Here is a 25,046-nt window from a genome sequence, read left to right as displayed (position 1 = left end):
TTTGTGTGCAAGCGTCGAGGATGAATGGAATGGGGACATCCGATTCCATGTAAATGCCCGGCATGGGGACAGGAGGGGAAACACCCCTCTCAGGAATCTACCTGTCAAGCAATGTGCAAGAAGAAGGAAAACCACACGATCCTCGAGGTCTTGGAAGCTGTGTCTGAAAATTCAAAGCAATCCCAAAGTCTAGGGCCCTTGAGGTTTAGAAAAATACTCGGAATCCAGGAGGGACTCACTGTTCCGCAGCCAGAACATTTCCCAGGGTTCTCCCTCTTATAGGGCTGGGTGCTGCTCTTGCATTCCTCACATTTCATAGATAACTGGCAACTGGTACTGCCAACAGCAGAGGTGCAGAGTTCGTGAGGTGCTGCTGGCAGGCAGGCTGCAGGCAGGTGAGCAAATGCAACAGGAAAACCGCGTACAACAGAGGTGTGTTAGTGGGAAACTGAGATTGTTAATGTCAGTTCATTGAGCTAAACTGCTATATTTCTGTCCTGCGTAGATAACAATGATGCACGATTCTGAATTATGGGCGAGTAATTTAAAATATGTATTTGTGAGTCTTGGTAGGCATGCATTTTGTACTTAGACCAGGGGTCCTCAAACTTTTTAAGTGGAGGGCCGATTCATGGTCCCTCAGATTGTTGAGGGGCCGAATTATCATTTGCAAAAAAAAAAAAAAAAAAGGAACAAATTCCTATGCTCACTGCACATGTCTTATTTGTAGTGCAAAAAAAAAAACAAAAACCCAGCAACAATTATTTATTTATTTATTTACTACGTTTATACCCCACCCTCTCTCACCCCAAAGGGGACTCAGAGTGGCTTACAAGTTGTATGTACATACAATATATTATATTATTAGCATAGCACAATATTAACATTATATATTACTATATTGTACTATACCATTATACCGTAATATTATTAGTAATATTACATTTAATATATAATATATAATTAATATTATTATATTATACAATATTATTATATTGTATTATTATTAGCCGCCCTGAGTCCCCTATTGTGTGAGAAGGGCGGGGTAGAAATACTGTAATAAATAAATAAATCTTATATTGTATTACATTATAATATTATTATCAATATTATATGTATACACAATATATTATTACCATATTATTCATTTACAATATTGGTAAATGAAAGAACAGTACAATATTTAAAAATAAAAATAATTTTAACCAACATACTGTAAACTTATCAGGATTTCAGTGGGAAGTTTGGACCTGCTTCTGGCCAATGAGATAATCAAGTAGGATTATTGTTGTTGTCCCTTCAAGTCATTTCAGACTTTGGATGAGCCTAAGTCTAAAACTGAGGGCGGGGGCCAGGTAAATGGCCTTGGAGGGCCACATCTGGCCCCCGGGCCTTAGTTTGGGGACTCCTGGCTTAGACTCTTCCCCTTTTATAAAATGGCATTTTCAAGCAACTTGTATGTTAAGAGCAACAAAAGCAAAGCAAGCTGTAACCAAAAACGATACAAAGGAGCTGCTCTTTAAGAGAGAAACATTTCTGGTTGTCCCAATTTCCTTTTCAATGGTCAAGGTGGGCAAAGGAGAGCATCTTAAAATGCTTAAAATTTTATATAATGTGATTTTATTTTGCAATGGTATCTGTTTTATATGAATTGTTGTTTTGTAGATTTTTTTATATGAATTGTTGTTTTTACATTGTTTTTAGGCATTGAATTTTTGCCATTTATTGTAAGCCACTTTGAGTCCCCTTGGGGAGAAAGGCGGGGTAAAAGTGATGTAAATAAATAAATAAATAAATAAATCTTCCGCTCCGCTTCCGTAATTTCTATTATCATTTAATGGAGAGAAATTTACCTCTATAAGACTCACATTGAGATCCCAAAGAACAGGAGACGTGACAGAATTCCACTAGCATCTCTGCCTCGAGACGCAAGGAGAGGTGAGAAAATAATAATAATCTATTATTATTATTATTATTATTATTATTATTATTTTAGAGCCCCCGGTGGCACAATGGGTTAAACCCTTGTGCCGGCAGAACTGCTTGACTGAAAGATCAGCAATTCGAATCTGGGAAGTGGGGTGAGCTCCCATCTGTCAGCTCCAGCTTCCCATGCGGGGACATGAGAGAAACCTCCTACAGGATGGTAAAACATCTGGGCATCTCCTGGGCAACGTCTCTCACACCAGAAGCAATTTGCAGTTTCTCAAGTTGCTCCTGACACAAAAATATTATTATTATTATTATTATTATTATTATTATTATTATTATTATTAGAAACACAACAAGATGAGTCCACAGCAGACACTCTGCTGGCTGTTGAATTGGATCACACGTCGGACACTTCCCAAGTGTCTAGGATTGTGTGATGTATCAGCGAATAATGCGTGCAGATCCCAGTAAGGTGGCCTTCTGCAGCTGGCAGGTAGTGATTTTGTCAGCGCCGATTGTGTTTAAGTGCAGGCCAAGGTCTTTAGGCACTGCACCCAGTGTGCCGATCACCACTGGGACCACCTTATTATTATTATTATTATTATTATTATTATTATTATTATTATTATTATTGGAACCATTCTGGTTTTCCCATAAGTTCTAAAGATGGAGATACCTTTACAGCAATTCCTCATAGCTTGAAAAGAGCTTGATAGCAACACCTTGTCCTCCTAAGCCATCTATTTGTTCTTAGGTCAGTTTTCAAATTATTAAATCAGTGCAAACAAAGTTGAACTTTATCAGCCGCTGCCCTCAAATGTATATAGTTTCAGAACAGCATCCCAATAATCCACAGAGGTCCTGAAACTTTGGAAACATATTACCGTTTTACACAGCATGCTTTTCCTCCCATACAGCTACACTTAACTACTTGGTAAAAACTGTGAAATGCAGACTTTGCATTCTCTTCTGTTACACTAATGTTGCATCTGCAAAATGAAAAAAAAAAATCACTGCAAACCTAAAACCTGTTCCCTGTTTTTTTTTTTTTTCTTAAACTGTTTCACAAAGACTGCCAACAAAATACTGAAGGAGTGACAAATTGCACCTTTCACAACGAATGCTGTCAAACCAGCAAGATGCGTTTACCAACACACAGCTCGACCGTAAACTAACAAGACACTCTTGGCAAGGTGGAGAATGGCATTCCACAAGGTTTGAGGACGCACACTATGTAAAATCCCACAGCCTCCATCTTCCTCTCAAAACTATTGTTGATCTACCTTTTTAATACATTTATTAATGCTGTGTTGTGAATCGCCATGAACATATGATTGAAAAAAGGGGTTTACATATCTATATATATAAAAAAGTGATGGCATCACGGCGACGGACAAAACAACAAAACTACAGGCCCCCCAATCTCGAAATTTGACGACACAACCCATCATCCATGGCTCTAGGTTGATACAACAAAAAGAAAAGAAAAATAAAGTCCTAATTAGAGAGAGAGGAATAATTGTTTTTATCGAATTGCTGCCAGTTAGAAGGCTAAGCTCCTCCAACTTGGTCTCTGTGATGACTCATGGGCCATGTAGTCCCGTTCCTAGTGCTGTTGTGAATGATGAAGAGGAAAACTTGGGTTTTCCACCATTTCAGCCAGAAAAGGAACTATCCCAGCCAGAAATTGAGCCTTTGCACCTGCAGGAGGCTTGTCTTCCAGAAATCTGCCAAACAAGCCCTGAGTCGAGTTCTCCCCCTTTTTCGCGCCGTAATTATTATCTCCAGCAAAAAGGAGTGCAACAAGCTAATCGCAGGAGTTTGAGAATTGCAGCAAAGCATTCAGATGATTAAGCCTGCTGCCATGAGAAATTTTAGGGAGTCATACATCTGGACACAGAGATTGACTTTCGTTTCTGATTCCCCAGAGAAGTGTTCTCTGGTGGGAAAACGAGGCCTATTTAGGTTCCTTGCTCCCGAAGGAATCTTGCGGAGTCAATTCGTCAGCTACCGGAGCAGCGTGTGTGGACAGCTACTCCTGCTTTCAAGCCTTTGTTCCTGTTCCAAGCCTTCGTTCTCAGCCTTGTTTTCTCCCCGGATCTTGCCTTGTTTTCCGGACCTCGCCAAGTAATTACCACGGATCTTGTTCTTGCTCCTCGTTTCCTTGTTGCCTTGAATCAAGCTTTGTGTGCCAAGAATCAAGTTATTTCCTAGCCTTGCTCAAGTTCATGGACTAAAGGACCTTGTCATCTCCCCTCACTTGCTTGGCAAGTGAGTGTTTCGGTTATTGGATTACAACTTTGGACCTTAATATTTCATATTGGACATTGCTTTTTTGGACTAATTTTGACCTTTCCTAAAAGGTCTACTTCTGGACTATTTCCTATACTTGTTTTTATTAACTTTATATATTTCCTTAATAAAGATATTAGATAGATTCTGGCCTCTGTGTATGGTTATTGGTGCTCTGCAGCCTGGGTCGTGACAGTCTCCTAGCAACCCAATAAAAAATAATAAAAAACACTAAAAAATAATAATAAAACACTAAAAAATTAATACAATAAAATACCATAATAACAAAAAATAACTAAAAATTATACAAGAAAATAATAAAATATAATAAATAAAAAGATAACTTACAATAAAATTAATTAAAAAATACAAATAACGTCAAATAAAAATTACACAACAATTTTTAACCAATACCACCACCACTTTGCCACAGCAACGCGTGGCCGGGCACAGCTAGTAAGTAGTATAAAATTAAAGTGTACCTAGAACCCAAGAAAAGTCTGCATAGACACAAGAGTTTGAGATGAGCATTCAGAGGGGCAATAACCCCTTCACATTGGGCAATGTGCCTTCAAGTCATTTAAGATTTATGGCAACTCTAAATTGAACCTATCATGAGGTTTTCTTGGCAATATTTGGCTCGTCTTTGCCTTCTTTGGGGCTTTGAGAGTGTGACTTGCCCAAGGTCACCCGGTGTATTTTCATGGCTGCATAAACCACCTGAAGATCTCAAACCACAACACTATGCTGGCTCCGAATTGGTACGGGATTTCAATAAAGATAGTGAGATCTGATTGGGTACTGTATCTATCCTCTTCCATATTAAAACATCCAAAGCAGTCTGTCCCAAGTTGAACGGCAGCTTCTCTAAGCTCTAGAACAGGGGTCCCCAAACTTTTTAAACAGGAGGCCAGTTCACGATCCTTCGGACCGTTGGAGGGCCGGACTATAGTTGGCCAATGAGCAACAGCAACAACAATAACAACAACAATAAAAAAGAGAGTTGGAATTGAGTCCAATCCCCTTCTGCCTTTGTGCACCGAAAGCACAAGCAAAGCACCCCTGACAGATGGCCACCCAGCCTCAATGTTAATAATAATAATAATAATAATAATAATAATAATAATAATAAAATTACAATCTGCCAACTGCAAAAGGCCACCCTACTGGGATCTGTGTGCATCATCCGAAAATACATCACACAGTCCTAGACACTTGGGAAGTGTTCGACTTGTGATTTTGTGATACGAAATCCAGCATATCTATCTTGTTTGCTGTGACATAATAAAATAATAATAATAATAATAATAATAATAATAATAATAAAGAAGGTTGGAAGGTTGGAAGAGACCCCTTGGGACATTTAGTCCAATCCCCTTATGCCTTTGTGCACCAAAAGCACAAGCAAAGCACCCCTGACAGATGGCCACCCAGCCTCAATGTTAATAATAATAATAATAATAATAATAATAATAATAATAATAATAATAAACACTGCATGGAAAGTTCCTTGACAAAATTGAAAGAAAAGCTGATAAGGAGAAGACCTGGCTCTGGCTCACGAATGGGACCCTGAAGAAGGAGGCAGAAGGCCTGATCCTTGCAGCCCAGGAGCAAGCCATCAGAACAAATGCAATCAAGGCCAAGATCGAAAAATCAGCTGATGACCCAAAATGCAGACTGTGCAAGGAAACCGACGAAACCATTGATCATATCCTCAGCTGCTGTAAGAAAATTGCACAGACAGACTACAAACAGAGGCACAACTATGTGGCCCAAATGATTCATTGGAACTTATGCCTCAAGTACCACCTCCCTGCAGTAAAGAACTGGTGGGATCACAAACCTGCAAAGGTTGTGGAAAATGAACACGCAAAGATACTGTGGGACTTCCGAATCCAGACTGACAAAGTTCTGGAACACAACACACCAGACATCACAGTTGTGGAAAAGAACAAGGTTTGGATCATTGATGTCGCCATCCCAGGTGACAGTTGCATTGACGAAAAACAACAGGAAAAACTCAGCCGCTATCAGGACCTCAAGATTGAACTTCAAAGACTCTGGCAGAAACCAGTGCAGGTGGTCCCGGTGGTGATGGGCACACTGGGTGCCGTGCCAAAAGATCTCAGCCGGCATTTGGAAACAATAGACATTGACAAAATCACGATCTGCCAACTGCAAAAGGCCACCCTACTGGGATCTGCACGGATCATCCGAAAATACATCACACAGTCCTAGACACTTAGGAAGTGTTCGACTTGTGGTTTTGTGAAACGAAATCCAGCATATCTATCTTGTTTGCTGTGTCATACAACGTCGTTGTGTCAATAATAATAATAAGGGTTGGAAGAGAAGAAGAGACCCCTTGGGTCATTTAGCCCAACCCCCTTCTGCCCTTGTGCCGTGGGGGCCGGATAAATGGCTTCGATGGGCCGCATCCGGCCCCCGGGCCTTAGTTTGGGCACCCCTGCTCTAGAAGGGAGCAAGCTGGTCCAACGGATCACCAAGTTTCGATTAAGTCAAATGATGAATCACAACTCAGGAATATTTGGGCAGGAGGAGGGACGAGCAAAGCTTCTATGGCAGAATGACAGATTCACATGAAGCACAGAGCAGCATATTTCCACCAACACCCTGGGCTTCCTAAACCAGATCTTTGGGATTTGTGTGCAAGCTGTTAGGCAGTTTGCAACACAAGCAAAGCAGACTCAGAACAGAGTCAAGAGGGAGAAAAGAGAACTTAAAAAAGAGAACAAGGCAGAGAGAAAGGGATTTGCAAAACTTTTCACTTGGCAGGTGAGCATACTCTACAGTAGAGATGGCTCACGCCAGAATGCAACATGTAGTGTTATAAAGATAAACATGGTGTGTTGTAGAAGGCTTTCTTTCCCTTCCCCTTACTATGGAGATTAGGGCAAGTAGCATTCTGTTGGTTTGTCAAAGGCTTTCGTGGCCAGAATCACTGGGTTGCTGTGAGTTTTCTGGGTTGTATGGCCATGTTCCAGAAGCATTATCTCCTGATGTTTCACCCACATCTATGGGACGCATCCTCAGAGGTTGTGAGGTCTGTTGGAAACTAGGTAAGTGGGGTTTATAGATCTATGGATTGTGTACGGAGAAAGAACTCTTAGCAGACAAGAAATAATCAAGGTCAGTGAATCACCTCCCAACAAGGGATTCTCCCAGGCAGGAAGCAGGCAGGCCTTAAAACTGCAAGGCTATTCAATGCTAATCAAACTGGCCAATGGCAACATTGACACTTGCCTCAAACAGATAAAGAGTTCTTTTTCTCACCCTGGACATTATTCCACAGATATATAAATCCCACTTGCCCAGTTTCCAACAGACCTCACAACCTCTGAGGATGCCTGCCATAGATGTGGGTGAAACATCAGAAGAGAATGCTTCTGGAACATGGCTATACAACCTGGAAAATTCGCAGCAATCCATAAACATGGTGCTTCCATATATTTAAAGATCATACAGGACTTTGGGACCCCGGTGGCAAAGTGCGTTAAAGCACAGAGCTGGAGACCGAAAGGTCGCAGGTTCAAACCCCGGGATCGGCGTGAGCGGCCGCTGTTAGCCCCAGCTCCTAGCAACCTAGCAGTTTGAAAACATGCAAATGTGAGTAGATCAATAGGTACCACTCCGGCGGGAAGGTAATGGCGCTCCATGCAGTCATGTTGGCCACATGACCTTGGAGGTGTCTACGGACAACGCCGGCTCTTCGGCTTAGAAATGGAGATGAGCACCAACCCCCTGAGTCAGACATGACTGGATTTAACATCAGGGGAAACCTTTACCTTTTTACAGGACTTTGGTTTAACATGCAAGACTGCACCATACAGTGTTTCTGCTCTGTATACATATTCATATTCTATTTTTTCCCAGTGAATGCAAAGCAGCATCCATGCTCTCCTCTGTGTTCTGTGCTCACAGTAAACACATTGTCAAGCTGAAAAGAGTTGATTGTCCCAAATGAGTTTCAATGTGAGGACTAGAACCTGGATTTCCAGATCCCAGTAAAAAGCCTCTAACCATCTTACCATCCAGGCTTTTACACTTCACCGCAAGACCAGAAAGGCCTGCTGTGGTACCTCCAAGATCTGCCACAACGCCATTGCTGATTGTTGTCATTGTCTGTGAATTCTGACACCATTCTCCCTCTTTTCAGATTGAAAAGGAAAGGGGTTCACACTTTTTAGACAACTCCATGGATATCAGAATCCCAAATTCCAGTCACAAAAATGCGATTTCTCTGAAAGAGGAATATTCTGTGCAGTGAGATTTTTTTTTTCGTGTCTGGAGCGACTTGAGAAACTGCAAGTCACTTCTGGTGTGAGAGAATTGGCTGTCTGCAAGGATATTGCCCAGGGAATGCTCAAATGTTTTGATGTTTTTACCATCTTTGTGGGAGGCTTCTCTCATGTCCCTGCATGGAGCTGGAGCTGATAGAGGGAGCTCATCCACGCTCTCCCCAGGTTGGATTCAAACTGTCAACCTTCAGGTCAGTAACCCAACCTTCAAGTCATCAGTCATGCCGGCACAAGGGTTTAATCTACTGCGCCACCGGGGGCTCCTGTGCAGTGAGATCACTTATATGGATAAACCATACTACTACTACTACTACTACTACTAATAATAATAATAATAATAATAATAATAATAACTTTATTTTTATACCCCGCCCCATCTCCCCGAAGGGACTCGGGGCGGCTCACATGGGGCCATGCCCGATACAACAATAAAAAAACCAATCACAAAGCCATAACACAATTAACCCAATAAAAACGTCAACATCAATAAAAACAATCATTAAAATGAGCATGAATCATGCAATATTAAAATCAGGGGACTAAATTCATAGATGCCGGGCAAAGTGCAGAAAATACCAAAATGGAGACAGGTAATTTCACAGTTAAAATGGACAATAAAGTGCAGTGTAATAATAATAATAATAATTTTATTTCTTGCCCGCTTTACCTCGTGAGTCGAGGTGGGTTACAACATACAGTAAAGTCTCACTTATCCAACATAAACGGGCCAGCAGAATGTTGGATAAGTGAATATGTTGAATAATAAGGAGGGATAAAGGAAAAGCCTATTAAACATCAAATTAGGTTATGATTTTACAAATTAAGCACCAAAACATCATGTTATATAACAAATTTGACAGAAAAGGTAGTTCAATACGCAGTAATGCTATGTAGTAATTACTGTATTTACGAATTTAGCACCAAAATATCATGATATTTGACTACATTGACTACAAAAATGTGTTGGATAATCCAGAACGTTATATAAGCGAGTGTTGGATAAGTGAGACTCTACTGTAGCTAAAATCACATAATCATTGTAAACATTCTATAAAATGCACATATGAAAACGTATTTCTGTAAAATACATATTAAAATGCCCAGAACAAAAATTGAAACACAAAGACACGAGTTTAAAATTCACGATTAAAGCTGACTAGGTAGGCTGGGTAGGACATAATGGGAAGGAAAAGCAAGTCTGCATTCAGGAGAGGGGTGGGTGCCCTTTTTCTTCAAGAGAAAGGCAACCAAAGCCTCCCTCTTCCTGTATAGGAAAAGCCTTGCAAGGAAAAGCAGAAACAATGGTAGGAAGTGGTTGCGTATCCCCCAAGCATTTCAAAGGAGGGTGTGCAAAGCTAGGCGCCTGGGATGGGCTTTTCCTGCCATGCCAAACAGGAGTCACACCACCAAAATCCAGCGGTTCCAGTTAGCTGAAGTTCCTTCCCAGCGTCCTCCCACCCAGGCACTATGTGTTCTAGATCCAGAATACAAGGATGCTATCCCCCAGATTGTGAATCAGTGAACTGCTGCTCAGTCAGGAATCCATGAGTCATATGTAAGTCAGATGTTTATAACTCAGGGACTCCTTGTACATAAAATCTATACATATACACACATAATAAAAGTGAAAATATGTATGTATATGTATGGCTGGGGTGTCCACTTCCACAGACAAGCTCCCACTTCCACAAATAGCTATAGCTTCCACTACTCAGAAGACATCAATGTCCATCCCTCAAATGACACTGCAGGTTATAGCGAGCTTTCCTCCCAATTGATGTACTTAAGGATGCCTTTATTACCTCCCTGCTAAATGCAGTACCTATTTATCTACTCATATTTCAGCTTTCAGCCTGCTAGGTGGGTAGGTGAGCTGGGGCTAATGACGGGTGCTCACCCCGATCCGGGCTCACACTGCCAACCTTTTGATTGGCAGGATTTTTCTGCAGCACAGTGCTTTGCTAAGCTTTGTCAATTCCATCTTTTGAAATATCACTCGCGGCACGTATTCCTTGGCCATCTCTTTTCCAAAGACTAACCAGAAAGGGTTCTGGTGCCTTGAAGGTATTTAGACCCTCATTTATGGTACTCTTATTCACAGCAATGTTTTCCAAGGGAGACTTGTGCAGAGCTCATTCAAATTTCCAGCAGCGAACACCGAAAGAAATGGATGGAGAGTAAAAGTCAGCAAAAGTATCATTGCTTGAACTGCATCTCCCAGAATCCCCGAGCCAGAACTGGCCTTAAAGACTGGGAGTGGTGTTTCTAGAAAGCGGAGCTTTCCAAACTGTGTTGGGATACACTAGTGGGTTCCCTGTGTTCCCTAGGTGTGTCGCGTGAAAAATGCTCCATCTCCTGCCCCCACAAACAAAGGCTGGAGCCGTTTGAGAGTAGGCACTGTTATAACTTTTATAATTTGCACAATTTATTGATTGATATTGCATAACCACACAGAGCAGCTATAGAGGAAACGGCACAAGAATGTAGTAAAGTAAGGTAAAGGTTTTCCCCTGACATTAAGTCCAGTCGTGTCCGACTCTGGAGGTGGTGCTCACCTCCATTTCTAAGCTGAAGAGCCGGCGTTGTCCTTAGATACCTTCAAGGATATGTGGCCAGCAGACTGCATGGCGCGCTGTTACCTTCCCACCGGAGCAGTACCTATTCATCTACTCACATTTGCATGTTTTCTAACTGCTAGGTTGGCAGAAGCTGAGGCTAACAGCAGGATGTCACCCCGCTCCCTGGATTCGAATCTCTGAGCTTTCGGTCAGCAAGTTCAGCAGCTCAGCGGTTTAACCTGCTGCACCACCGTAGTACATAAGTATAAAATTAAAAAAATCCAAACCCCATTATTCAGTAAAGATTATAAGAATCTTATACATATTGTGCATGAAACTCTTAAAAGGTGTTGGTTTAACCTCCAGTTTGCCAGTAAAACTGAATTACTGTGTTATTAAAGGATGCACAGTGTTCCCTCACTACTTCGTGGTTTACTTTTCATAGATTCGCTTTCGCAGTTTTCAATAAACTCTAAAGGACTACAGTAGAGTCTCACTTATCCAACACTCGCTTATCCAATGTTCTGGATTATCCAACGCATTTTTGTAGTCAATGTTTTCAATACATTGTGATATTTTGGTGCTAAATTCGTAAATACAGTAATTACTACATAGCATTACTGGGTATTGAACTACTTTTTCTGTCAAATTTGTTGTTACACGTGATGTTTTGGTGCTTAATTTGTAAAATCATAACCTAATTTGATGTTTAATAGGCTTTTCCTTAATCCCTCCTTATTATCCAACATATTCCCTTATCCAATGTTCTGCCGGTCCGTTTATGTTGGATAAGTGAGACTCTATTATAAATCATAAAAAATTACAATTTACAGCCTAAGGAAGGGAGGGAGGAGAAGCCAAAGGGAGAGAAAAGGAGCCCAAGCAGCAACGGGAGGAGAAGGAGGCAATTTATCAACACACAATTGGTTGATAGAGACTTAAAATAGTGTATAACTACTAAAATAATGTATAAATATTAAAATAAATATAGTGTCCCTACTTTGCAGATTTTTACTTATTGTGGGTGGTCCTGGAACCTAACCCCAGTGATAAGTGAGGGAACACTGCATATCCAAAAAAAAAAAAGAGTCACCAATATGAAAAGTTTGGAAAGCTCCGTTTTAAACCATACCTGATTTTATATACATAGCAGCTGGGCAGTAACTACTAACCACGGCATTTCACTCCCGGGACGCTCTCTGGGCACAAGCTCCAAGCAAACCCTGCCAAAGAGCCAGCCAGCGCTCAAGTGCCCCTGCGGAGGCCTCCCCAGCTGCACTGCATCCACAGTGTTTATTTCTGGTTCCTTATTATCAGTAAGTAGCAATTTAAAATGGAAAAACCGTGGGAGTGTGACAAGGAGAAGATCTTAAAGTGATCAGCTCAGAAGACAAAAAGTAAAGGGCAGTGCAAGCCAAAGAGATGTGCTGCTGTGGTCGGGAGGCAGGAAGGCTGCTCTCCCACTTGCCTGAGTGCATTGCTGACCCCGCCGGAGTCCCAGAGGCAGATTCAGAGCCAAAACAAACAGCCAAATAGCTGGCACTGGGCGCGTGCGGGTTGAAACCAACACACTGCTGGAGTTTTAACAAGTGGGGCAGCAGGGAAAGCGGTGGTTAACAAGCAAAGCAAAAAAAGAAAGAAAGGGCACAACAAAGATGGGAGTGTTTGTTCGTTTTTTTTCTTCCTCCCTCTGCCATACAGCGTGTTTTCTCTTTTCCCACTTGTGACCTGAGAAATTTTGGCACAACCTCAGGTATATAAAAAAAGTATAAAATCAAACATTCACTGATATAAATCAGCCTTCGCAAGGCTTGCTGAAGGGGCAGGTTTTTCTATTTATGAAGAACAGCTGAAGCATGTTCTGCAGAGTCCCCTTTAAACACTACAGGTTGTTGCTAATTGTCCCCAATTTTTCATGATACCCTCTCACAACATTGAGCGCAGGAGACCCCATTGGGGGTCAGGATCTGCAGTTTAAGAAGCAGTGAGTGCTCTACACAAAGGAAAGTACCCTTGCTCAGGGTAAATTGGTGCGATTAGGCAAAAAGACTTATAGCCATTTCTGCTTCTTTTAACTTGCAAACCATCTTTAAAGAATTTGAAGATTATCTGGGAACACAGGAGACACAATCCTTTTATTTTTTCCTAGTAGCAGCATTGGAAGGCCGAGGAGTTTTTTTTTATTGTGTCAGAAGTGACTTGAGAACATACTGCAAGTCGCTTCTGGTGTGAGAGAATTGGCTGCCTACAGGGACGTTGCCCAGGGGACACCCAAATGGGTTACTGGGAGGCTTCTCTCATGTTCCCGCAAGCTAGAGCTGACAGGCAGGAGCTCACCCCATCTCACGGATTTGAACTGGCAACCTCCAGGTCAGCAACCCAGCCTTCAGGTTAGAAGTTCAATTGGCACAAGGCTTTAACCCAGGGGTCCCCAAACTAAGGCCTGGAGGCCGGATGCGGCCCATTGAAGCCATTTATCCGGCCACCACGGCACAAGGGCAGAAGGGGGTTGGGCTAAATGACCCAAGGGGTCTCTTCTTCTCTTACAACCATTATTATTATTATTATTATTATTTGAAATACAACAAGATGAGTACACAGCAGACACTCCGCTGGCTGTTGTATTGGATCACACGTCAGATACTTCCCAAGTGTCAAGGACTGTGTGATGTATCAGCGAATAATGAGTGCAGATCCCAGTAAGGTGGCCTTCTGCAGCTGGCAGATGGTAATTTTGTCAGCGCCGATTGTGTTTAAGTGCAGGCCAAGGTCTTTAGGCACTGCATCCAGTGTGCCGATCACCACTGGGACCACCTTGACTGGCTTGTGCCAGAGTCTTTGTAATTCAATCTTTAAATCCTCATATCGTGTCAGCTTTTCCAGTTGTTTCTCCTCAATCCTGCTGTCACATGGGAATGCTACATCGACAATCCATACTTTGTTTTTTAACACAATTGTGAGGGCAGGAGTATTGTGTTCCAAACCCTGTACTATTATTATTATTATTATTATTATTATTATTATTATTATTAACATTGAGGGTGGGTGGCCATCTGTCAGGGATGCTTTGCTTGTGCTTTTGGTGCACAGAGGCAGAAGGGGGTTGGACTAAATGGCCCAAAGGGTCTCTTCCAACCCCTATTATTATTATTATTATTATTATTATTATTATTATTATTATTAACATTGAGGCTGGGCGGTCATCTGTCAGGGGTGCTTTGCTTGTGCTTTAAGTGCACAAAGGCAGAAGGGGATTGGACTCAATGGCCCAAAGGGTCTCTTCCAACCCTCTTTTTTATTATTGTTGTTGTTGTTGTTATTATTATTATTAATTATTGCTCGGTGACCAACTATAGTCAGGCCCTCCAACGGTCCAAAGGATTGTGAACTGGACCCCTGTTTAAAAAGTTTGGGGACCCCTGCTTTAACCCATTGCATCCTCGACTCTTTTCCCGAGGAGTTATCAGTACTAATTTGAATTCAAGCAATATAATGCTGGAGTGCTTTCAGACCGTAAATGTGGAACTAATGGGGTAAATCTGGGGCAGCTCCATGACAAATTACTCCGGATTGCACCCGGATTATTTGTGCTGATGTAGACACAGCCACAGTCAAACTCCGAAGAAGAACTGAATCGTGAGATCTTTATAAATTACTAAACTACATAGATTTCAGAAATAATAATTTTGCCTAATTTTCTATCCCAGTAAGAAGAAGAAAGGCCAAGAAATGTAAAAGAGCTGCATGGCTTTGCTTCCAGGTACAACTCCACATGCTGCTTTTGACTTAAGAAAAGTCCTTAAAAGTTTGGGAAAGTTACTTTTCTGGACTAAAGCCGTCAGAATCTACCTAGGCAGGCTAGAACAGGTACTGTATGGGCAAACTTCGGCCCTACCGGCTGTTAGGAATTGTGGGAGTTGAAGTCCAAAACACTTGGAGGGCTGACATTTGCCCATGCCTGGGCTAAAAGTTTGCTTTCCATAGTCACATATGGCAAAACGTATTATGATGAGCCATGTTTAGAGATGTGTATAGGGAACATTTAAAATCTGAATTTGAGAGATTGGTGGAGAATGAAATGGTCTCTTTGGCAGCACATGGAAATTAACAGGTGAAAGCGGGATAGACTGGAATTGAGGAGATTAATGCAGTAGGATTGGAGTTAAGAAAGTTCACTGTGCCTTCAAGTCGATTCCAAATTATAGTGATTCTAAAGTGTGGGGTTTTCCTGATAATATTTCATCAGAAGGGGGTTTGTTGACTTGCCCATGATTACTGTGCGGGTTTTCACAACTGAGCAGTGATTTGAACCTTGGTCTCTATGGTTGTAGGCAACCAACCCAAACCACTATTCCACATCGTCTCTCATCAAGAAAGGTTATTAACTCTAATCTGGTTCACTCCAAGATTTCGGATGATTTTGTTTTTCACTGCTCCTCAAACACGTACACTTGCATGCGGTTAATGCTGGGTCATTTGTCAAGTGAAACTCACGCTTGAAGGGTTTGAACACCTACGTGATGTTGACACACCTACACAGTGCAGGTAGCACAATAAGAGTGTGGCGGCTGAATCTCGTGCTATTGTGTTGGCACTGAGCCTATTCAGTGCTTTCTGATTCACTGCAATATGTTTTTGTAATTATTGGTAAATGCTTAATCGGTAAGCTACTTGTGAGAGTTTCCAGTCAAACTCTCCAAGCTTTATAACAAATAAATTGATTCAGGACACCGAGGGACTCCTCCCTTCTATATACAGTAGAGTCTCACTTATCCAACATAAATGGGCCGGCAGAATGTTGGATAAGTGAATATGTTGGATAATAAGGAGGGATAAAGGAAAAGCCTATTAAACATCAAATTAGGTTATGATTTTACAAATTAAGCACCAAAACATCAAGTTATACAACAAATTTGGCAGAAAAAGTGGTTCAATATGCAGTAATGCTATGTAGTAATTACTGTATTTACGAATTTAGCACCAAAATATCACAATGTATTGAAAACATTGACTACAAAAATGCGTTGGATAATCCAGAATGTTGGATAAGCAAGTGTTGGATAAGTGAGACTCTACTGTATATAAAAGGGTAATGAAATTTCGGCCTAGGACAAAACAACACATCCCAGAAACACTAAAGTTGGCAGCACAACCCGTCATCCATGCCTCTACGTTCATACAACAAAAGGAAAACAAAAATAAAGTCCTAATTAGAGGGAGAGGAAGAATTGTTTTAATCCAATTGCTGCCAGTTAGAAGGCTAAGCTCCGCCCACTTGGTCTCCTAGCAACCCACTCAGCCCAGGGGACAGGCAGAGTTAGGCCTCACTTAGGCCTCTTTCACACTGCCTATAAAATATAGATTATCTGATTTTAACTGGATTATATGGCAGTGTAGACTCAAGGCCCTTCCATACAGCTACATAAACCCATTTATAATGGACTTAATGTAAGGTAAAACCTTTACCCTTTACCTTAACTACCACCAATTCCTCAATACTTTTATTTCCCATACCACCATACTTCGCCACAGCAACACGTGGCCGGCACAGCTAGTCTTTATATAAGTGATACCATGAGGCACAAGTGCTAGTGTGGTGTTATCGGTTTGAATTTTGGACTGGAGTCCCATCTACACTGACACATAATGCAGTTTGAAACTGCATTATACGGTCAATGTAGATGGAGCCCAGGACTCCGGAAACCAGGGTTCAAATCTTTACTTGGTTATGTATACTCACTGGGTGACCTTGGACAAGTCACACTCTCTCAGCCTCACAGGAAGGCAAGGGCAAACCCCTTCTGCACAAATCCTGCCAAGAAAATCCCATTATGGATAGGTTTGTTTTATTGTCACTACAAAAATCAGAAACTACTTGAAGGCACACAATAAATCACAACACATTGCTTTTATGTCAGGGCTGGGGATTTATTGGCCCTTCATTTATTGTTGGACTATAGTTCCCATCATCTCAGGCCAGCACAACCAATATTAAGCAATGATGGGAGTTGCAGTCCAACACTTTCTGAATACCATTGGCTACCTGGGCTTAGGAGTTGTAGTTGGAAGCAATTCTTGGTGGACTCATGAGCGTACTGACTCTGGTTCCAAGATAAAAAAATATATTAGTATAACAATATAATTCTAAATGATAAATATATTGTATACTTTGCCAAATAAATATATTTTATGTTCTATGCATTTCAGTAGCAAGATGTTGGGGTGATGAAATGCCTTGTGGTACCACTATGCTGCAGTAAATTAGTTACTACTAACTAATATAAATTTGTGATTTACAAAGGAGTCAGTTGGACAGTAGAAAAACAGATGAGTTACAGTCAAAGGTTTGGCATACTGATTCCACAAGCTGGCTATAACCTTTCAACAATACTAAATTTGATATATGTGGCCTGTCAGATGCCACTGAACTACAGTTCCCATCCACCCTTATCAAAGTCTGTGGCTGGTTAGGGCTGATGCAGCCCATCAACATCTGGAAAGCCACACGTTCCACAGCTCTGGGCTAGAAACTTGCTCTTCTCTCCAAATGAAAACTCTGATTCTTAGCAAGAAGGCTTCTGTGTTCCAAGCAGCAATCAGTGCTTCCGGGAAACATACATATATACAGCATCCAGGGATTAGTGAATGAGTAAATGCGTAAATGAGTAAATGCGTAAATGAGTAAAGGTCCTGAGGAAACCAGCCACTGTTCAGGGCAGATCCTAGTAAGAGGCTAAAATAACACAACATGAAAAGTAACATAACATTAAAAAGCAATGCAGAAAGGAATGCAATGACTTACTAATTGCTGTTGCAATGAGCTGTTTTTAAAACTGTTTAATCTATGTATATAAAAGGGTAATGAAATTTCGGCCTAGGACAAAACAACAAAACTTCACATCCCAGAAACACTAAACTTGGCAGCACAACCCCTCATCCATGCCTCTACGTTCATACAACAAAAAGAAAATAAAAATAAAGTCCTAATTAGAGGGAGAGGAATAATTGTTTTTATTCCAATTGCTGCCAGTTAGAAGGCTAAGCTCCGCCCACTTGGTCTCCTAGCAATCCTAGCCCAGGGGACAGGCAGAGTTAGGCCTCACTTAGGCCTCTTCCACACTGCCTATAAAATACATATTATCTGATTTTAACTGGATTATATGGCAGTGTAGACTCAAGGCTCTTCCACGCAGCTATATAACCCATTTATAATGGACTTAATGTCAGGGGAAAAGCTGTACCCTTTACCTTTACCACCAATTCCTCAATACTTTATTTCCCATAACACCATACTTCACAGCAACGCATGGCTGGGCACAGCTAGTGAATAATAAAACACTACTTTTTAATTAAAAAAATAGCCTTCCAAATCTTTGACTAGAACCCCAAGTCGCTTGGGCCAAGTTGCAACACTCACTCTGACTTATTTCAGTCTGCTGCCATTGGAATTCTGCATATCCACCTGTTAACTCTTTTTGGGACAGTGTCGCACCTCTTCCTGCCATTCACTGGTTCCTAAATCTGACAGCCGCCCAGGTGACTTGCCTGGTATCTGACTATACCAGCCATGGGACTTGGCTAGTATCACTAACACTCCCACGATACCTCAAAGTGGCTCAACTACATATTTATCCAAGAGCTTTCCCCAACCTCCTGCCTCTGAGATTTGTACTGCGACTCTCAGAAACCACCAAGCAGTAGGGAAGGCTGCTCTAGAGATAAATGGACAAAGATCAGACAAAAGTTAAGACACTGATTACAGCACAGATGTCATAACAGAGATATAGAGTAGTAGAATCCTGGGGCACTTTATGTAGATTGGGAGAGGCGAGTCCAAACAAACCCATATCTTTTCCCAACAATGTTCTCAGAACACCTTGGATGGCCAAGAGCCCACCTGCTCTTCAAACTTTTTGCAGTTTCATAAACTTTCACCATATTTGTATGATAGAACCAATTAGTAAATGATATTTATAAGCCAGGAACAAAAATCGTGTCACATAGTGTAATTGTTTAAGGCTGCTTTCTCCAATCCTCAGCAGAAGTGAAACATGAGCCAAGACTACTCTGTTTCCCCGAAAATAAGACATCCCCAGAAAATAAGACCTAGTAGAGGTTTTGCTGAATTGCTAAATATAAGGCCTCCCTTGAGAGTTAGACCTAGTAAAGTTTTTGTTTGGAAGCATGCAGGATCGGTAAATGTACATACCATGATTGTACATGGAAATAAAGGTAGTAACAAGAAATAGTAATAATAATAATAATATGATAATAACTTTATTCTTGTATCCCACCTCCATCTCCCAGAAGGGACTCAGGGCAGCTTACACAGGGACAAGCCAAACAACAACAACATAAATGTACAAACAAACAGAAATTTAAAACATTAATTTTAAAACAGTATAGCAATAAAATATAATATAGAAATTCCTGAAAGGATTCACAGTTTGGTTATGCTGTTTTGTGATGACAACTACTGTACAGTAGATAATAAATTTCCATTTTTAAAAATTCAACCATAAATGTGAATTCGTCTTTGTGGAAAAATAAGACATCCCCTGAAAATAAGACCTAGCGCATCTTTGGGAGCAAAAATTAATATAAGACACTGTCTTATTTTCGGGGAAACAGGGTATATAGCCCATAGCTACCACAAGAGCTCAAAGCCACTTCTCAAAAACTTACATTCTAGTGATGCTGCCATATCGATCTAGGAGCCTGGGGGAAGGGGGGATTACTGTATACAAAGAATAACCTTACCTTTGTATTTTCCTTTCATTATGAAATTGGGGTTTGAGCTTCACCCTCTTGAATTAGTCGGGAAACACGTCAAGTCCCCCCACTGCCCAGTGCCTCTGACTCCCATCCTTGCCTCATAAACTATGGCAGGAAGAAGGGTTTCAATCTCATAGCCAGCCAGCTGGCCAGCCAAACAGGGCAGTGTGCCTCCTCCCACTCTCTTCTGCTTGATGTCTGAGATCACCAGACCAGTTCCTGCTGCTCCAAGGGTGAGTCAAAGCCACACAGCGTGGAGAAGAAAGAGGAGGGATCCCAGACTCTGGTGGAAAGGGAGGTGGAGGAAAGAGGAGGACTACAGCTGACATCAGAGGCCAACTTTGTGTGCACAGATGCTACTGGATTACAACTCCTAGAATCCATCGCCACTTGTAATAAAGGCTGGGGATTCTGAAAGTCAAAATCCAAAAGCATCTGGAAGGTGCCTCTTCTGTTGCTGTAGACCAGAGCTTGCCAAACTACGAGTGGCACATTAGTGTGTCGGCTGTAGTTTGTAGTTGTGTTGGATGAACGTAATGAGAAACCTCTGAATCTATGTGAAATCTATATATATAATAAAAGTCAGTGTTTGTATGTGGCGGTGTATGTATGTATGTATGCGGCGGAATATGTGCCAGCTTTCTGATTGGCCGACACTATCACAGGCCAATGTGTCCACCAGGAATGACGGACCTGGCCCAAACTTGACACGCTTAACCCCCATGACGCACTTTACGTCCCAGTGCCGTTTGCAGGACGAAGGACCATGAGTGCTGGGATTTGTAATACTTTCAATCGCTACAATTCCCACAAGCCACTCCGAAGCCCGCCAGTGACGGAACTTGACCAAACTTGGTACACAGAACCATCATGAACTCCTTTCCATCCTGGGACAGATTGGGGGAGAATGAACCAAATAGATTCACTCACTTCTTGCTCTGGGAGTTGTAGTTCACCCTTATACAGACAGCACTGAACCCAGCCGACGTCGGATCTGGACCAAACTTGGCACACTGCCTCATCATGCCCAACTGTGCATCCAGGCAGGGTTTCAGGGTGATTGTCCTTTGCCTCTGGGAGTTGCAGTTCACCCTTATAAAGACAGCACTGAACCCAGCCGACTTCGGATCTGGCCCAAACTTGGCACACAGGTTTCTCAAAAGACCCGGGCACCGCCAGGTCCCCAAGCTAGTAAGTAATAAATCTCAAGATTTTTAAAAGTATAAATGAAATACTTTTAATGAGACATGTTTGTGTCCCCAAACATTTTGTTATGACAACTTATGGATCCTCCGATGGCCTAGGGGATAAAAGCCTCGTGACTTGAAGGTTGGGTTGCTGACCTGAAAGCTGCCAGGTTCGAATACCACCCAGGGAGAGTGCGGATGAGCTCCCTCTTTCAGCTCCAGCTCCATGCGGGGACATGAGAGAAGCCTCCCACAAGGATGGTAAAAACAGCAAAAACACCTGGGTGTCCCCTGGGCAATGTCCTTGCAGACGGCCAATTCTCTCACTCCAGAAGCAACTCCGGTTGCTCCTGACACAAAAAAAAATGACAACTTATGTAAATGTCTGTTGCACTCTAACCTTGAGACACTTTTTCACACAGCACCATACCAGAGTCCAGTAGTACTAACTGCTGCAGTTTATTAAGAAAAGCATGTACAAAGGGGAAAACGGCATTTCCCAAAAGAGCGGTAGAAAAGGATCTATAAAATAGCAGTAGTCCATATACAAAAAAGCAGTGGTCCAAAAATGGCAAGGTACATGAAGTCAAGGTCAAAGGCATAAATCCATAAGCATGAAAGCAGGAACTTTTTCCAAGGCAAAACTCTTTCAGGAACATAGGAAAACACAGGAAACTTGAATCGTGAACTTGAGAGCTGAGACAAGAACCTGAATCTTTTGGCAACATTGTTTCCTATGAGAGACACTAAGTAAACACAACATAATTTAAGCCCAAGCCCGACCAATAAGCCATGAGATAATGCCTAACACACCTAAGTTTCAAACATTTCTCACGGAGTCTCTCTGAACGCCTAATTAATCTAACCTTCACTCCCTCTGTCCAGAGACCTAATCTCATTTCGTGGGAAAAGTCCCCATCAGCTGAAGGCCAATTCCTATGGGAAATGGGCCTTTCACCAGTTTCCCTTTCCTCTGTTGCTAAGGAACAAACATTGGAATCCAAAGCATTCTTTGTCTCATCTTCAACCGCCTGCACTTCTTTCTAATTTAAGGCCAGCAATTCACCCCAATCACACACGGACTCCTCAGTTGGAAACCCATCATCCCCCTCATCCTGAGAAATCCCCAGCCTCTTGCTGAGCCTCAACAGTGTTCATATCTCTGTTAAGGAGTTGTTTTAACTTCTGGTTTGTTAGTAAACCCAAATTACTGTGTTGCAAAATGATGCACGTATAAAAATGGTGTTTTTGGAAAAGCCTGAACTTTATTCTCAAGCTGTTACAGAGGTGCAACATTAATTTTCTTACCACATTATGCCTGTTTTCTCCATCCCTGTCCCCTGAAGGGCAACTGCATTTTAATTAAATACATAAAACACTCAGCAGATGCATCGTACATATAGAGTTGAAAAAGCCACACCTAGCACAACGTTCTCCTCTGTCCAATAGAGGAATTTTGTCCTTCTTTGTATGCAGATATCTCTTCCCCTTCTTTGGCTTTAAGAAAAAACTCAAACAACTCCCTGGAATAAAAGGGGGGCAGGAGGGAAAAAAGAAAGAATGCTACCAATTCTTCACCATCCTCCTCCAACACCTGAACATGGATGCAGAGCATCCAGAGAAACAGCATGGAAGCCCTCCAGATAAGAGCTCCAGGGCCTCTCTGTTCACAAATGAAACTCCCAATATCACTTTCTTATGATCTGGCAAAACTGGGAAGTTCAGGTATCCATGGGACTGTTGCCTGGGGAGGCATTAGGAAGGCTGAGGGATCTTCTGGAGGCTACTGAGCATGGTATTTGCAGGAGTTCTTCCTTTCTCGTTGATCTCCAGCATATATACTGAATTACAATGAGTCCTGAGGTTAGGGATGTAAGATCCCTGCAAAAGTGGGGGAAACCACCTGAAACGATAAGTCTTTAGGAATCTGTAGGACCTTCTGCAGAAATTGGCCACAGAATGACACTGGAGGGCCTACAAATGCCTAGAAGTTATCTCTTGGAGTTTCCAGGTCCTCCAGCACAACTCGTATATGGTCAACTTTGCTCTGGGGGAACTAGAGAGTCCTAAAAGGAACATACTAATCAGATTTGCAAATGTGGAGGGCCAACAGTACATCTTCTTTACAGCTGAGACCATCTCTATGACACACAGCCAGAATTATTCAAAATAGTGCCCTCACTGGATCTTTAAAGTATTTCAAGAGGTCATGGTGAAGCAAAGGGAGAAGTCATCTCTGTTATGAAGCGAAACAAAAGAGATGTGCAGCTAAAACTAGCTTTCATGGAGAGAGGACAAAAACCAAGAGGCTGCTTTCTCATCCCCAGGCAGAAGAGGGAAAAAAGAAAGGAAGAGAGGAGTGCCAACATTAAATGCCTCCTAGCACACAACCTAATTCTTTCACGTAGAAGCATCTGTCATCCTACAAAAGGGAAAAAAAACCAAATTTTCCTGCACAGTACAATGTGGAAGAACTACTTAAGTATCACCAGAGGCTTCCACTTGGATGCAGGATGACAACCGGGGGGGGGGGGGGGGGGGGTTAATTGTGTTGTTGTTGTGTGACTTCAAATAATTTATGATACTTTGTCAAAGGCTTTCGAAGGAATCACTGGGTTGTTGTGAGTTTTCTGGGTTATATGGCCATGTTCCAGAAGCGAAACGTCAGAAGAAAATGCTTCTAGAACATGGCCATACAGCCTGGAAAACTCACAGCAACCCAAATTCTGGTACGGTGATCTTAAAGTGAGCGATCATGGGTTTTCTTGGCAAGATTTGTTCAGAGGCGTTTGTTGTGGTCAGCCAGTCCCTGCACAAGTGGGAATTCAGACCTGGATCTCCCAAGGTCCTGGATAAATTCTCAAAGCACTACATTGTCTCCTTTCATGTGGCCCTTCAGAGTTTTCCAGAACCCCCAAGTCAGGACCAATGTTGAGAAATGCTGGGAGCTACACATCAACATCAGGAGCACTGCACAACGTCCAACCCTTGACATACAGGAACGACAAAGGCACCCTCTTCTTTAGGGAATATCCTGACTTTAAATGTTGGAGCTGTGCACTGAATCTCAAAAATGTCCACAAATGTCTGTGAGCCACTATCCCACAGCGAGGAGACTGCAAGATGGCAAACCTTCCTCGAAGCTTAGAGCAGCCCCTGTTAATCTGTGCTAAGCTGGGAGAAAAAAACAGCCTGCTCCTTTGGAGCTGAAACCCACATGACCTCACGGATGCACGAACAACCCATGTTCCACATTTCCAACTGAGTCCCATCCACAAACATCCTAATCTTGAACTCTGCAACAAATTACTGCCTTTTCCAAGCACACACACAATTTCCCTCTGCAAGCTGGGTGTTTTATCAACAGCGGTCTTCCCCAAGATAGAGCGAAAGGTTTCCAAAATCACACAGTCACCCAGAAGCGAAAGTCACATTCAGAGAACTTCAAGCAGAGCCATGCCAACTCTTGGAAGGAAGGCATCAGAGATCATAACACTCTTTCTTCTGACACCATCTTTAGGCCATTGGCTGTCATAACAGCAGGATGTCAACCTCCCTTTAAAAGAATGGCAAAATATAGCAAGCAAGTCTTCTTTGTTATGCAATGTTAATCTTTGGATTTAATTGTTGTGGAGGAGGGACCTGCTCCTTGTTGTTTTGGGTCGGACACAGGATGCGCTTCCCTTCCTGCCATTCTCTGTTCCCCAGACGAGCGGCTGAACCAAAGCAGGAGACTGAAGCGCATCCTCTTGATCCCTGGGAGTCAAAGGCTAATGCAAAGGGGCATAGAAAGTTCTGTCCTCACATGGCATAGAAAGGGCTGGTTGCAATCTCCCTCTGAGATTTGCTGTCTGACACAGTTGCTTCGTTTTCATTAATAGTAGGACTGGCTCAAGTTTAGTTCATGATTGCTGCAAACGACTGCAGCTCAATGTAGTGTATTATTCCCTTAATAGGAGCTGTGGTCCAAATTCGGGTCC

The 25,046-nt window shown here is 42.1% G+C and overlaps 1 protein-coding gene across 4 annotated transcripts in view; it reads right to left on the bottom strand.

Annotated features, from left to right (window-relative positions):
• The window catches only part of ripor1 (RHO family interacting cell polarization regulator 1), a 143,552-nt gene that overhangs the window by 57,386 nt on the left and 61,120 nt on the right, over positions 1-25,046 (bottom strand). Inside the window, exon 1 of one of the 4 annotated variants that reach the window (XM_062962016.1) lies at positions 12,237-12,389. The exons of the other annotated variants lie outside the window; for them this stretch is intronic. Coding sequence (XP_062818086.1) covers positions 12,237-12,252 — 16 coding nt within the window. The 5' untranslated portion in view covers positions 12,253-12,389. Of the gene's footprint in view, positions 1-12,236; positions 12,390-25,046 lie in introns of those variants that run through there. 4 annotated transcript variants of the gene reach the window in all.

This window comes from Anolis carolinensis, unplaced genomic scaffold (assembly GCF_035594765.1).
Source record: "Anolis carolinensis isolate JA03-04 unplaced genomic scaffold, rAnoCar3.1.pri scaffold_9, whole genome shotgun sequence".
NCBI classification, from domain to species: domain Eukaryota; kingdom Metazoa; phylum Chordata; class Lepidosauria; order Squamata; family Dactyloidae; genus Anolis; species Anolis carolinensis.
This window is presented reverse-complemented; position numbering and strand designations above follow the sequence as displayed.